The 16,425-nt window shown below is 36.3% G+C and overlaps 2 protein-coding genes across 9 annotated transcripts in view; one reads left to right on the top strand and one right to left on the bottom strand.

Moving 5' to 3' along the window:
- Positions 1 to 1,043: 1,043 nt before the first annotated feature.
- On the bottom strand, positions 1,044 to 12,919 carry LOC128014929 (cip1-interacting zinc finger protein). Of its 8 annotated transcripts, none has more exons than XM_052598664.1 (16): positions 12,766 to 12,919; positions 11,190 to 11,354; positions 10,775 to 10,872; positions 10,206 to 10,372; positions 9,702 to 9,794; positions 8,405 to 8,487; positions 8,250 to 8,314; positions 7,186 to 7,244; positions 6,940 to 7,110; positions 6,682 to 6,812; positions 6,035 to 6,128; positions 5,845 to 5,958; positions 3,604 to 3,717; positions 3,393 to 3,471; positions 2,510 to 2,631; positions 1,044 to 1,692 (listed from the first exon to the last, which is right to left on the bottom strand). In XM_052598664.1, the coding sequence occupies exons 2-16, from the start codon at positions 11,333 to 11,335 to the stop codon at positions 1,477 to 1,479; spliced, it is 1,752 nt and encodes a 583-aa protein (XP_052454624.1). In that variant the 5' UTR covers positions 11,336 to 11,354; positions 12,766 to 12,919; the 3' UTR covers positions 1,044 to 1,476. The 8 variants fall into 8 exon arrangements, with proteins under 8 accessions (XP_052454624.1, XP_052454622.1, XP_052454623.1 ...); XM_052598662.1 differs by having other exon boundaries at positions 11,190 to 11,446; positions 12,495 to 12,901; XM_052598663.1 differs by having other exon boundaries at positions 12,495 to 12,901.
- Positions 12,920 to 13,894: 975 nt separating this feature from the next.
- The window catches only part of LOC128014941 (dynamin-1-like), a 42,275-nt gene continuing 39,744 nt past the window's right edge, over positions 13,895 to 16,425 (top strand). Inside the window, exon 1 of the mRNA XM_052598730.1 lies at positions 13,895 to 14,212. Coding sequence (XP_052454690.1) covers positions 14,052 to 14,212 — 161 coding nt within the window. The 5' untranslated portion in view covers positions 13,895 to 14,051. The remainder of the gene's footprint in view (positions 14,213 to 16,425) is intronic.

The raw sequence follows: 16,425 nt of genomic DNA, 5'->3' as shown, positions 1-16,425 counted from the left end.
TACTCAAAAGCTCTCATAATCATCAAATATTTTAATAGAAATAAAAAAGAGAGCCAAATGCAGTAAACATTGAACACCCGTGAAGTTCAGCAGCTATAAAACACTGTTGGGCTCTGATCCGGCCGTCAGTCTGAGATCAGCTTGCCTTAAACCAAGTCTTGCTCTTTCAGACATCATCAGAGTCCAGGATCCATCGCCGTAAACCGGCCTGACGTGGTCTGCTAGTCTTAGCCGGTCTTGCTAACCCGTCTACTGGGAACCAGTGTGAAACGTTTGAGCAGAAACCTGTCATTTCCAGCATAATTAGAGTCATCGAATGAAGACTCAGCAGCAGGAAGTGGATTTCTGGAGCTGGTTCTGATCGAGTCGTTCAGTGCACAGATTTCTGCCGATATTCCAGTGTACAACATAATAATACATTATAAATCACAAACACCATCCAGAACTAATGCCATAATAACCAGCGCTGCTCTGAGCCAAGAACAGCAGCAAGAAACAATGATCGCACAAAACCACGTCCAGCTCACATCTCACGCCCAAACACAAAGAAGAAACTAAGCTTCAAAATAAAGCATATTTAGGTTCCATCAATACTTTCTGAGCTGTGATTTACTTGCTAATTATGCACATTTATATATATAATATTATATATCATTTTTCACATTACAGTAAGTGAGAATCGTGGAGGATATGTGCAATTATCATTCAAAACATAATTAAATGATAATTGATAATTAAATCTTTGAGGTCTTAAAAATTATTGTTTTGGAATATCTATTACATTTACAATTCGAATCATAATTATGCATGTAAAAAATATATATTACATATATAATTGTTTAAAATGTTTATATAGATAGATAGATAGATAGACAAATATCTATTATCAAATATTTCAATCCTTTAAATCCTAATTTTATTTTAAAGCAAAATATTCAGCAAATATATATATATATATATATATATATATATATATATATAAAATTATGCATATAAAAAATTTAGATAAAATTACATATATAAAATAATGTGTCATTATAATTTATTTTACTATATTTATTTACATGCATTATTTTATATATGTAATTATATTGATAATGAATTATAATTAAATATGTACTTACATATATAAAATAATAAATGTAAAAATATATCTATATAAATACATTTAAGTATGTATATAAATATATATATATAATATCTCTCTCTATAGATCTATATATCTGTATTATAATGCCAAACAGAGCTATTTCAGGTCTATTTAAGGATTAAATAATTTAATGTTTATGACACATCTTGTTGATTTTGGGCTGAAGTCTGAGCTGGACGTGTTGATGTTGTGCTCCGGCGGCGTATCCCATCATTCCTTCTGTACAAACAGGGCAAGAGTGTGTGTCACCCTCCCGTCTGAACACACACGGTCTACGGCGGGTGCTTTCACTAGGGTCCTCTGAGGCTGATCCAGCTCTGTGTGTCTCAGCGTCGTCTTCCTCCTCGTCCTCGTCTCTGAGCAGGAGTCCGGCCCCGGATCGGCTCTCTGGCCTCGTCTTCTTCCTGTGTGAGCGTCTCCACTTCCTGTCTGCTGCAGGACTGTAGGGTCTGTGGATCTGGATCTGGATCTGGACTGATGTGGTCTGCTGGTTCTCCTGAGGTCGAGCCCGAGTCTTCCTGTTTCTTTAAGGCTTTATAACGCTGCACAAACACAAGCTTCAACACCACTGCTCAGGTCTGGCGCTTCTCTAAAGCTTATTTATGAAGGAATAAACTAATAAGATTTCACACATTATGGGGAAGAGCTGCTTTTAATGAGTAGTTTTAAGCTACTTAAATAGGATATTTAATACAGTGTAACTGTTAACTAAAACTGAGTAAAAGAATGAGTCAACAAAAATGTGAAGCTATTTGAAAATATAAACAAAACAAAAAAAAATTAAGAATAAATGTAATATGTAAAAGATCTATACATCTAAAAAAAAGAGACAAAAACATAACTAAAATTAAAATATTTAAACAAAATAAAAATAAATAAAATAAAATAAAAACTAATTCAAAACCTTAATAAATACTATAATAGTACATAAATAATGCTAAAATCACACTGATTCTAGAAAATATTTTTTATTCTACTGAAACAGGACGATTTACACAAAAATAAAACTGAAAATGAATGTACATATAATAAATAAATATAAAATAATAAATATTAGACCAAAAAGACTTTTAAAAATGTAAACAAAATTAGAAGCTAATTTAAATATATATTTTTTTTTACTAAAATTAAAAAATGAAAATACAATTATTTTATATAAAATTATTATATATAATAATGCTAAAACACTGACTCCAGAAAAAAATTGGATTAAACTGAAACAAAATATTAATAAATCCAAATAAGCAAATTTATTAAATGAACTGAAAAGAAATGATAATAAAATGTATAAACTGCAGTATTTAATAAATACATAATATATTCATATATATATATATATATATATATATATCAGTATACCTTGAGATTCCTGAAGTGTGTGAGCGTCTTGCAGTGTGTGTGTCGAGCCGAAGACTCGTAGTGATAGAACTGATCACAGAGACGACAGATGAAGCCTGCGACGGGAACCACGAAACTCGAGCCTGCCGCAGACACAGAGTCACATGATCAGATTAATGTCATCAACATCAGCGTTTGGACAGAAGACAAATATAGTGAAAAACTCTCTCAATCTGAGCAATGACAGTCAACGCCTGTGAATACAAGAATATTACGAGTTTTTAATGGACCATGTTGAGATATAGAGTTAAAAAGATGCAGACAAATCCAATTCAGAGATATATTAAAAAATATCCTTTATAATGGCAGTGAATGGGTTTTATTTTTCAATAGTCCAAAAGAAGTCCAATAAAGTGCATCCATCCATCATATAAAGTGCCTCACATGGCTCCAGGGGTGAAAAATGCCTCCTGAAGCCAATCGATGCTTTTGTAAGAAAAATTGCAGTTCACTGTATTTTCATTTTCAAAGTGTTTCCAATAATATTTCAAGCAATTAAAAACCATCATGGTGAACAGTGCGCATCTGAAGTGGAATAATGCATTATTTATCGGCTCTAAGATATCGGCCAAATTCTCTTATCGGTTCGATAACGATAACAGAAAAATGTATATGGTGGCCGATATATCGACTTCTTTTGGACTATCGACAAATAACAACCATTCCCTGCCATTATAAAGTTGGGTAGAGCCAGGATTTTTTGGATTGGATTCGTTTGAAAGAAGAAAAGTCTTATACACCTCGGATGCCTTGAGGGCGAGTAAACCATGGGGTAATTTTCCTTTTTGGGTGAACTGTACCTTTAAACTTTCATTGTTTTGATGCTTTTTTGCTGATAACCCACCGTACACAGTGTCTGAATCAAACTCCTCATCTTCACTCAGATCCTCCAGTGTGACCTCCATCTGCGCAGCCACACCCTCCTACAGGAGAGAGAGAGAGAGAGAGAGAGAGAGAGAGAGAGAGGGAGAGAGACAGAGAGAGGGAGAAAGATGATGAGAGAGAATCAGGTGAGCTCAGCACCGCACATGCAGAAAACACAGAGACACGCTCACCTTCCCGTTCTCTTCTTCCTCTCTCTCGTCGTCGCTGCATTCTTCGTCCTCTTCACCCAGAAACATGTCTGTGTTGAGCTGATGTGTGCAGTCTTTGCCCGACTCCTTCCACAGCTGCTTCCACACAAACACAACAGCATTCGCACCAGGCTGTCAATCAGCATCATCATTTTAATGTGATTTTGTTTTAATTTTATATAGTTAATGTTTTAGCAATCTTCTTGTTTGTTTTTGTCTTTTTTTTATTAGTTTTTAAAATATTTATTATTTTTTTAATATTTCTTTTAAATAGATCTATATAATTTTGACTTATTCTTTTTAATTGATTTGAATTTTAGATATTTAGTTACTTCAAATTAAACTAAATGAAAATGAGAAATTATGTTATTTTAGCATTTAATTAAATTTTAAATTAAATAATTATTTTGGCATTTATTTTAGTTTAACTAAAAAAATGTTATACAGTTTTAGTTAACTATCATAACCTTGCTACATAAAACAACTGTGACACATTTACACAGACGATGCAATATCTAAAAAAAAAAGTGTATTCTTAAATTTATTCTACACCTGGGTTAATATAGCGAAGTAAAGCTAAAATTAAAATTAAAATTAATACTTAAAAAAATAAAAAATAAATAATTTAAACAAAAAGTTATCTGATATAAAATATATATTTTAAATAATAATAAAAAATAAAAATTATAATTAAAATATTTCAGCTAGTTGCCAATAATAATAATATTTAAAAAAAATATATTATTATTAACATATTTCACTTACCAATCATGGTAAATACATGCTAGTCACTTTCCAATCATGCTAAATACATGCTAGTCACTTTCCAATCATGCTAAATACATGCTAGTCACTTTCCAATCATGCTGAATACATGCTAGTCACTTGCCAATCACGCTAAATACATGCTAGTCACTTGCCAATCACGCTAAATACATACTAATCACTTGCCAATCATGCTAATTACATGCTAGTCATGCTAATTACATGCTTGTCACTTGTTAATCAGGCTAACAACAAGCTAAAGAAATGCTAGTCACTTGCCAATCATGTTAAATACATGCTAGTCACTTGTTAATCATGCTAATTACACGCTAGTCACTTGTTAATCATGCTAAAACATGCTAGTTACTTGCTAGTAATGCTAGCAACATGGTAGAGAAATGCTAGTCATGCTAGCAACATGCTAGTCACATGTTAATAATGCTAATTACATGGTAATCACATGCTAGTCATGCTAGCAACATGCTAGTCAAATGCTAATCATGCTAATAACATGCTAGTCACTTGCTAGTCATGCTAACAACATGCTTGTCATGTTAGCAACATGCTAGTCAATTGCTAATAATGCTAATTACATGCTAGTTACTCGCTAATCATGCTAATTACATGCTAGTCACTTGTTAATCACGTTAAAAACATGCTAGTAACTCTTGCTAATCATGATAACAACATGCTAGAGACAATGCTAGTCACTTGTTTATCATTCCAATTATATGTTAGTCACTTGCTAATCACGCTAACAACATGCTAGTCACTTGCTTGTCATGCTAGCAGCATGTCAGTCATACTAGCAACATACTAGTCACTTGGTAATCATGTTAACAACATGCTACAGAAATGCTAGTCACTTGCTAATCATGCTAATTACATGCTAGCCACTTGCTAATAATGTTAACAACATGCTAGAGACATGCTAGTCACTTGCTAGTCATGATGGTAACATGCTAGTTACATGCTAGCTTCAAACTTTCTGGCTATGCCTTTTCAAGCCAACTTAAACTTTACTATCTAGTTTAACTTGATGTACTATAATAAAAAAAAATCATGAAAATGAATGAAAATATACAGACATAAAAAGAAGGACTACTAAAAATAACATCAAGACTTCTAAAACTTAAATTAAAATGAGTGTAATTAGTGTAAGATTTCACTTCGAAATTTCACAAATACTGACAAAGAAATGGCAAGTAACGCAAGTAATTAAATGAGAATTTTAAAATGTAATGCAATGTAATTTTTGGTAAACATATTCTAATAATACTTCTTTTGACTTGGACTAATTATTATTTGTTTTTACAGAGTAGTGCGCTGTCTGTCCTATTTCCGCAAACATAATTTTTATCCATTTTTAAAAACCAAAGGATGAGTTTAAATAAGATTCTGTGGAAAATGCATGTCGCAGACGCCGTACACGAATGAGACTCTTGTCAACGAGCTCACCTGCTGGACTCGCTGCTGGTGCTCCGGCGACTGCATGTGCTCCACGAACTCTCTGGACGTCCTGAAGTGCAGCTTACAGACGGTGCAGCTGGAGCTGGACGAGCGGACACAGTGCTGCACACACACATCTCCATCAGCTTGAGCTTCAGGAGCTCCAATGCATTCAGACGAGGCCTGAGCGTGCGTTCACCTTGTGCTCCTTGGTTGTGCGGTGCTCCGTGACGCTGCTGGTGAAGTGTGTCTGACAGGTGGAGCACCATCTCTGCAGACCCGGCCTCTTCTCACTGCGACAGAACAGAACCACATGAGAGCACACGCTCACTTATACGAGTCGTGCAGCTTAATGTGTGTGCGTTTCAGGAAAGATAGAAAGATAGATAGAAAGAAACATGTGTTGTTTATTTTCTGGAACATTAACCGGAAAATCAATTTTCAGTGAATGGGTGCCGTCAGAATGAGAGTCTGATAAAAACATCTCAAACACATAGAGTCTATAATCATAATAACACTTCCTCCAGTGAAAGATCTCTCACAGATTAGTTTAGATCTGTTTAAACGCTGCTTGATCTGTGCAGATTTCTCTCCTGATTCAGACTAGAACACTTTTTCACTGGAGGAAGTGTTATTATGGATTATAGACTCTATGTGTTTGAGTTAAAATCATCTTAATGCTGGATGTGTTTCAGGTTTTGTCTTCTCCAGATGTTCACTGATGGACTGGAGTGCTGTGGATTATTGGGATGTTTTTATCAGACTCTCATTCTGACGGCACCCATTCACTCCAGAGCAAGTGACACATTGCTACACATCTGAGGAAACCCTCTGAGGATCTCTGACCCGTCTCTGTGAGCTCCGTGCAGGGTCTCCTGGACTCGCGGCAGCAGCGTGACGAGACATGCGTTGCTCATGTGCTGGATCTCCATCATCTTCTGCTGGTGCGTCAGGCCGTTCATATGGCTCTGGAAACTCTGCACGCACAAGATTTCAACTTTACATTGATGCACGATGGGAACAAAAGCACTAGTCACAGTGCATGTGAACTCTATGCTGCTGATATATCAGGTCATGATAACAACTACAGGGGAGTGAACGTACTTGCTGGTTATGGCAAGTGATGTTGCAAATATAGCAGAAGAACCTGTCGGTGTGTTTGAGCTCCTCAGCGGTGTCTGAGCTCTCCCTGATCTCCGAGACTGAATCAGAGACTGCGACGGCGTCTGGACTCTCGCTGATCTGCTGCTCGATGCCTTCAGTGCTCTCAACCTGCTGATGAGAAACAAACACACATCTTAACGGAGTGCTTCTCCAGTAGACACAGCTCATCTGAGGACTGGTACAGACCTGTGCTGCTGGACTCTGTTCGTCTGCTTCAGCGGTCAGCGCTCGCTCCAGAGTGACCTCTGAAACACAGAAGGGAATCCATCCGCACTAATGACACTCATTCATCTAGAAAAGCTTAGCAGAGTTATTATAATAACAGTTACAGTAATATATATTTGTTTCTGACCCAATGAGCATTTCGCTGTCCAGTGGTCACGATTTAAATCTGCAATATCTGTATTTATCATCGAGATTTAATAATTTTTGACCTTTCAGTGCAACTTAAATCTCTTTTATGGCAGATTTGATTTGGTAAAGAAAACCTGCACACCTGAATATAAGGCATTTCTCACTTGAGTTTAATCATTTTTTGTATTTAAATGATTATATACAAAACGAATATTAGTAATTAAGATGGATGTGGTTTGGAACTGCTAAAATGTGCTTGGAAACAAAAATATAAGCAGAATATCAAAATGCATAATTATGTACGCGCTACATATATATATATATATATATATATATTTTTTTTTTTTTTATATATATATAGTTATTACAGTTAAAAACCATTAAAAAGTGACTTGAAATTAAATTAAATAAGATATAATATAATAATATATAAAATAGCTGCTAGTTGCCAAGATCACGTTTTTTTCATTTAATTTAAGTTGATGTACTAAAATATATATATTTTTTTTTTACTTAAAATGTAATAAAGAGCACATAGACATACAAAACAAATAAAAATGACAAAAACAAAAATGACAAAAACTTTAAAATGTAACAAAAAAAAACATGACATTTCTAAATAAAATATAAATTTATACTAAAATAACCTGCTTACAATTTTGCAGGTCAAATAATATTTTTACTGAAGAACTGGTGTTAAAACTGATGTGCATTAACAAAAGAAAAAAACCTTCCTCCATTGTTATGGCACTACTGCAAACACTTTTCTATTTTTCTTCTTTAAAAATTGAGGGAGCAATGATTTTTAGGTTGACAGCAGGTCACAGATGTGATAGATGATGAAACTCAAGAATATTCCCTCGGTCAGTTTCTGATGAAGGTGAAACCCTCGGTACCTGCAGGATCTGGGCTCTTATATTGAGCGCTTCGAGCTGATTCGGTCTCCACAGGCTCTTCTGACCTGCACAAACACACAAACTGCATTAATACAGACTCACAGCACACTGAACAGATCAATCTGACACACACAGACAGATGGAAAGTCACTGACTCTTGTGTTTTGTGTTTCTTGGCCTCTGGTTCATCGGGCTGCTCTGAAGACTCCTGACATCCAGCAGCGGACGCTTCATCTGCCGTTCACATCAACACACAAATCACACTCCTCGTCTCATTTCTGCCTTTAAAACTCAATCATTCTGGTGTACAGGACAGATTATAATAGCTTGCAACATTGTATTGCATCTCTTCTATTAAACAAGTCCTGAAATGTTACATTGGTTTATTTGACTTGATTTGATTATTGTTTTCCTAATGAATGTTGTTCAGCTGCTTTGACGAGTTCAAAAATAGCAATAAATATTTTCCATCACATACACTTTTTCAGGGGAAAAATTAAGATTATATATTTATATATTTGGCTTTAATGCATTTATCCAAACAACAAATGCTTTGATTTTAATGACATATACATACATATAGACACACACATACACACTACCGGTCAATAATTTGGGATCAATGAGACTTGTAATGTTTTAATGTCTTGCAAAATGTTATTACAATATAAAATAACGGTTTCTATTTTAATAACTTTTAATATATAATTTATTTCTGTGATGCTCCACTGTATTTCCAGCATCATTCCTCCAGTCTTCAGTGTCACGTGATCTTCAGAAATCATGAAAATATGATGATTTATTATTAGAATGATCAACAGTTGCCAAATTTATTATTATTATTATTTTGGAAACTGCAATACTTTTCTTCAGGATTCTTTGATGAATAAAAAGTAAAAAAGAACAGCATTTAATCAAAATATAAATCTTTTCTAACGATATAAATCTTTGCTATCACTTCTTAACAATTTAACACATTCTTTATTTATTAAAAAAAGAAAGAATAAAAATTTACTGACCCCAAACTTTTGAGCAGTAGTGTTACTGTTTGCTTTAAATGCTTTTAAAATATTTAATCGGTTTTTGAAAAAAGCTCAATATCGGTGCCGATAATCGGTTAACAATAGATTATAAATGACTCCCTAAAGCAAAAATGCTAGGAAATGCATATTTTGTTTAGAAAGCGTGATGTGCTCCAGCAAATCTGACACTATTTTTGGAATAAGCATCTCAAAATGACTAAGAAACAAGTCCTGGATTTCATTCAGCGGATGTGATGTGTGATGTACAAAATGTTTCCGCCTTTTTCACAAAGTTATTCTTATTCTTCAGTAAACAGGTGTTTTGTAGAGTTATTAAAAACATTCAACTTTTGTGACGCTTACATCATTTCTGCATATATTTGGTTTACGCAGAACTGTTTGGCCGAGACATGTGACTCTTCTGAATACCTCTTCTGCTGCTGGCTTCTGATTGGCTGTCGCTGCTGCCCGCAGATTTCTGCTCGTTTTCCCTCTTCCTGTCCGGCTGACGAGCCTGAAACTCCTGTGCGTTTCAAAGAATATACACCACAATAGATTATTTATTTGTTTAAATGTGATTCATGTACACTGCCAGTAAAACATTTGGGATCCGAAGGATTTTCTGAAAGTCTCTTCCTCTCAGCAAAGCTGCATTTATTTGATCAAAAATACAGTAAAAATTGTGAAATATTTTTACAATGTAAATCATCTGTTTTCTGTGTGAATCTGTGTTAAAGTGTAATGTATTTCTGTGATGCTCCGCTGTATTTTCAGCATCATTCCTCCAGTCTTCAGTGTCACATGATCTTCAGAAATCAGAATAATATGATGAATTATTATCAAATGATTTCTGAAGATCACGTGACACTGAAGAGTAGAGTAATGATGCTGAAACTACAACATATTTGCGTGCCGAGGTTTAATACACACTCACGTTGGTGTAATAGCGCGCGTGAGGCGTGAAGTGGCGCTGGAAGCCCATGTGTGGGGTCTTGATGGCGGCTCCCATCGGGACGGGCCCCAGAAGAGACGCTCTGGACCCCGCAGGGAAGAACTGAGGAAACTGCTGGCCGCTCATCCCAAAGCCACGCATGCCTCCCGCTTCAGGTCACAGGTCACAGGTCACAGGTCACACCACGAGAGGACAACACGGGTGAAACACATGCAACTCATGTCTACAGCGCTTCTCTGACACGCAAATCATAAACATGCTTCATATTTAGGTAAAAATTAATGTAATGAGAATCACCACAAAGAATTATGGGAATTACAAATAAACTCACGATTGACTCGCAGAAATATTACAGATTAAAAATAACTTCACTGGATAAATCTGGAACATTTTACTTTGATTTTATGCATTATTAAAGTGTAATTGTTTCTAGTGTAGCTTGCACTACGACCCTGAAGAGAGTTCTCTCACACGTGTTCTCCGCTCTGTGTGTGTGTGTGTGTGTGTGTGTGTGTGTGTGTGTGTGTGTGTGTGTGTGTGTGTGTGTGTACCCTGCATCTGCTGCATCAGCAGCGCCCCCTGCAGCACGAGGTTAGGAGCGATGATGGTCGGTGTGGAGGAGCACAGGTTCACCATTCGAGCAGGAGACCTGAACAACACAAACACACGGGATATGAACACTAATGCAACACCATATATATATATACAGTACAGGTCAAAGTTAGGGATCATCAAGGCTGCATTTATTTGATCAAAAATACAGAAAACCGCAATCTTGCAAAATGTTATTACAATATAAAATTATGGTTTCTATTTTAATATCCTTTAAAATATAATTTATTTCTGTGATGCAAAGCTGAATTTCCTTCATTATTACTGCAGAATAAAGGGCCACTACTACTGTAGTATAGTATATATATAATACTATTATATTAGCATGCACTGAGTCTGAGTCTGAGCGAGTACCGCGTGTGTGTGATGTGACGGGCAGGTGGAGCTGGAGGAGGTGGAGGAGGCGGAGTCTGCTGCTGAAACAGCTGCTGCAGCTGTCGGAGATGCTGATGAAACTGATGCTGATGAAACTGATGCTGATGCTGGTGAGGGTTGAACATCCTGACGTCTGACTTCAACCTGAGACAAAACCCTCTTTAACCTTCACAGAGCACTACATCACTTCACAGACGCTTGTCTCCAGTCAGGAGCATGAGCAGTGCAGAACAGCTCTGAGAGATTCACACAGGGGAACGGAAGAGTGAGGCCTTTGGTTCTATACGCTTCTGAAATGAAGATTAGGCAAGATTTTGCCTTAGTAATAATAACTTTATACCAGATCATTTTTTTTTACAAATTGCTTATGATTACAATTAAAATATAACATGATGTGAATATCTACTAGGAAAGCCTATTTCCAAAACAAAATAAACAACAACAAAATGTTATTGCATATTTCATCTCACAACTGTGTGTTTAGATCTCTCAATTATGGCTTTTTTTCCAGAATTGCAGGACACAAACACAGAATAGTAAGATATACACAATTTTGTTTTCCATCTTAAAAATCTGTTTTTGGTAATTGTGATGTTTTTTATTTATTTATTCTTTTTTTTATTGTCAGTTTCTCTCTTGATATTATTTTTTTTACTTTCTTTAATTGTGGGTTTATCTCTTGATTTTTTTTGTATTTATTCATGTTTTATTGTAAGTTTATCTCTTGATTTTTATTTATTTTTATTTTTTTATTGTGAGTTTATCTCTTGATTTTTTTTAAATATATATTTTTTATTTGTTTCTATCAGAACTCCAAATTGTGAGATAAAAACTTAATTATCAAATTATTAAAATATATGTAATATATTTATGTATTTATTTATATGCAATCACAAAAAAACATTTTTAATTTGTTTTTATTAATTAATTAATTCGGTGGCATGATTGGGCTTCCAAACATAGAGCATCTGATTTCACATTCTGTCTTCAGATTTTATTGAAACAACCTTTAAATTATTTCCTTATTTCAGAAAAAAGAGATTATCCAATCATAACAGGAGTCATTTACATATTTAAACCAAAAAACAAAACCAGCTTATTTAGTGGAAAAGGTAAAAAAGAGGGTGAAATGGCCAACAAAATATAAAAACAAAACGTTTTGTGCATTAAACGACGCCTAACATTGAACAACAAGAGTAAAGCTCATAAAAGCTCAATATAAAAGAATACAGAGAGTAATAAACAGACGAGTTCAATGAAGATTAACAACTAAACTAGACTAACCTTCGGCTTTTCCAGCTACGAAACAATCCAGAGCACCTAAACAACAGCCCGTGTCTCAAATCCTCGTCGACTATATAGACAGCACCCTAGATTTAAATCAAACCCTTCAGTTGTTGTCTAGATAGGGCCTCAGCAGCTTTGGGACGCGGCCGAGATCTTTATCTGTAAGAGCTAGCTAGCTTTCGCTATTCACGACAACAGCCCAAACCTCTCACAGCAACCACCTCCTGAACTCTGGAGTCTATTAATCAACAGAGTACAATCTACTCACGAGCTCTGTGAAGAATTATGAGGTTAAAGCGGAGAAACGAGCGAAAACTTCCTCTGACACATTAGCGGCGCGTTAGCTGCACTCTCGCCGGTGTTGTGATGAGCGTCGACGGCGGCGGCTCGACACACAGCGCCCCCTGCAGGACTGGAGAAGCAACTGCGCGTTACCGCTCAACCAGTCTGGTGTCTTTATTCGTTTGTTTTGTTTGTTTATCGCACAGCCTGTGTGCTCTGTAGGGAAACTTTTCAGTCCCCCTTGAATCCTTCAGCATTTTTTATTTCTGACACAATTCTAATTCTAATGTTAAATGACAGATTATATCCATCTGTTTAGAAAAAATATTAAATATATAAATATAGTTATAAAAATACATTTAAATAATTATAAATAAATACATTCAAAGCAGTAGATTTTATGAGTAAATGTTTTAATTATTGGGTGCATATGGGTTTTATATGTTTATGTTTAATATATATATTATTAGTATTTTTTTTACATATTAATGTATAACATGCAAGTTATTTACCCGTTTTAAAAAGGGAAATTATGCTGCTTATTATTTTTCAGGAAATATGTGTGGGGTTTTTTTATTAATAAAAATACTTTCCGTTTTTATTTATTTATTTTGTGTTCTGCAGTTTTTGTACTAGGGGAATTAATATTTAAAATTTCCATTTGTGCCTTATATGTGTCTAGTAAACAATTTAAGAAAGAAACTCAATAAAAATAATTATATTTAAATAAATATAAATAAATACACATACATAAGTTTATATATTTGTGCCTTATATGTGTTTAGTAAACAAACAAAAAAACAAACAAGCTTTCATCCTACTACATGAACCTCAGATGAAACTGTTTTTAAAATAGTTTTCCTTTTTGATTTTATGATATTCATTAATTTATTTTGTGCTCTGTGATTTTGTACTGGGTTATTCATATTTAAGGTTTCTCCATGTGTTTAGTAAGCAATTAAATAAAACAATTAAAAATAAAGGAAATAAACACGATGTAATATATATATATAATTATGATTTTTATGTGCAATGATGAAACTTTCAAAAGTGCGCCGACTAGCGGCAGAGCGCGGCACTGCAGCGGGACCTCGTGTGCGCGCGTGTGTGTGCGCGCTCTGAGAAAAGCAGCTCATCATCTCAGAGGGACCGCAGAGAGAGAGAGAAAGAGAGAGAGAGAGAAAGAGAGAGATCCAGAATAATAAATGCTGAAATAAAGCAGCCGGAACCGCAGTTTCTCCGGTGCAGCTCGAGCAGACCCGGTGTGTCGCGATGGGGAACCGGGGGATGGAGGACCTGATCCCGCTGGTCAACCGAATGCAGGATGCGTTCGCCGCCATCGGACAGAACGCGAACCTGGACCTGCCGCAGATCGCGGTGGTGGGCGGACAGAGCGCCGGGAAAAGCTCCGTGCTCGAGAACTTCGTGGGGAAGTGAGTCATCCGTTTATTAAAACATTAACACACAATATTCATAACAACGCATAATGCAAATGCATGCATTAATCTTGTATTCCGGCTCAGTCACAACCCCCATCATGCCTCCTCAATGATATGTAAAGGTCATCGTGAGGATCCTGATTATAACCTTTAAATGTTATTGAGACATGATGGAGGACCATTTGCTGCAATGCTGAAATTGCACAACACATCGAAATCTCCTTTACAAAATCCTCCTCGATAGACATGTACAGTGTATTCTTATTAGTGCATCATCATCATTTGTGTTTCTGTGTTTCTTTTAATAATAATTATAATAATGCACAGTGTCATTAAGGTGAAAACCTATAATATAGAAACACGGTAAGCTATGATTCTGTGATGTAAAGGCGTGTGAAACATGGACGCTGCTGGGATTGTTTACTAGAGCTGTAGATTCAACCTGAGCGGAGCTTCTGATGAAACCACACAGATCTGCCCTGAACAACCATCATCTGCCCATGACGCACAAGCTCTCTAATGTTTCAATTGTCAGTAGAAAGAAAACCTTTGATTTCATGACTAAAATATAGAAGCTCAACACAAACTGCATTCCTTGTTAGTAGTGTTTGTTAAATAAGTCACTGTATTTTTGTGTGTGTGAGTACAGCAACGGTGCTTCAGACCTGAAGAATTCCAGACAGTCTGTGTTTTGTTGTTAATTAGTGATCAGACACCACTGAAAAAACCTCTCAACAGCCATCTAGCAACACCTTAGCAACCCACAACATCCCTAGCAACCCATAACATCTCAGAAACACCCTAGCAACCTTCAACATCTCAGCGATACCCTAGCAACCCAGAACATCTCAGCGACACCCTAGCAACCTACAATATCTCAGCATCACCTTAGCTACCCAGAACATCCCTAGCAACCCTCAACATCTCAGCGATACCCTAGCAACCCTCTACATCTCAGCGACACCCTAGCAACCTACAATATCTCAGCAACACCTTAGCAACCAAGAACATCCCTAGCAACCCTCTACATCTCAGCGACACCCTAGCAACCCAGAACATCACAGCAACACCCTAGCAACCCAGAACATCTCAGCGACACCCTAGCAACCTACAATATCTCAGCAACTCTTAGCAACCCAGAACATCCCTAGCAACCTACAACATCTCAGCAACACCCTAGCAACCAAGAACATTTCAGTGACACCATAGCAACCCAGAACATCTCAGCGATACCCTAGCAACCCAGAACATCTCAGCGACACCCTAGCAACCTACAATATCTCAGCAACACCTTAGCAACCAAGAACATCCCTAGCAACCCTCTACATCTCAGCGACACCCTAGCAACCCAGAACATCGCAGCAACACCCTAGCAACCCACAACATCTCTGCGACACCCTAGCAACCCAGAACATCGCAGCAACACCCTAGCAACCTACAATATCTCAGCAACTCTTAGCAACCCAGAACATCCCTAGCAACCTACAACATCTCAGCAACACCCTAGCAACCTACATCTCAGCAACACCCTAGCAACCAAGAACATCCCTAGCAACCTACATCTCAGCGACACCCTAGTAACCCAAATCATCCCTAGCAACCCTGAACATCTCACCAACACCCTAGCAACCCAGACCACATATCTAATATAGATATATCCATAAAAGATCTAATCATGGAGCACAAATTGAGGAAAGGGCAAAATGGTAAAAGCCCTGTGAAGTCAGTTCTTCATGTTGACTCAGTACATTGCACACTTGTGTCACTTCAAAACAGCAGAAAAAACGGTAATAGACTGTTTGTTATTTTATATTTCACGAAGCTTTGTCTCATTTTACTTTGAAGCGTGAACAATTCCTCAGGGACGTCCCTGTAAACAGTTCTGATATAAACGACACACACAAGACTAGATCTTTTCTGTGCTCTCGGTGCATGATTCAGCAACTATAGCCGCGGAGGCTGATGCTCTCAGACACAACACACATAACTCAACGATTGTACATTAAACTGCAAAAGTGGAATATGATCTCCTTTGGTTCTGTTTAAGAGATTTAATTAACTCGATCTCTTCACAATGTTTACAACTATAAACATTACATTAATTACCAAACATTTTTAACCACTACATGTCAACATATCAGAGATATTACTCCTGTAATACAAGCATTTGAGGAAGATCCATTCTGTAAACAAAAAGACAAATATTT

Source organism: Carassius gibelio, chromosome A5 (genome assembly GCF_023724105.1).
Source record: "Carassius gibelio isolate Cgi1373 ecotype wild population from Czech Republic chromosome A5, carGib1.2-hapl.c, whole genome shotgun sequence".
Classification (NCBI taxonomy): domain Eukaryota; kingdom Metazoa; phylum Chordata; class Actinopteri; order Cypriniformes; family Cyprinidae; genus Carassius; species Carassius gibelio.
Note: the sequence above shows the minus strand (reverse complement) of the source record. Positions and strands in the feature narration are given on the sequence as shown.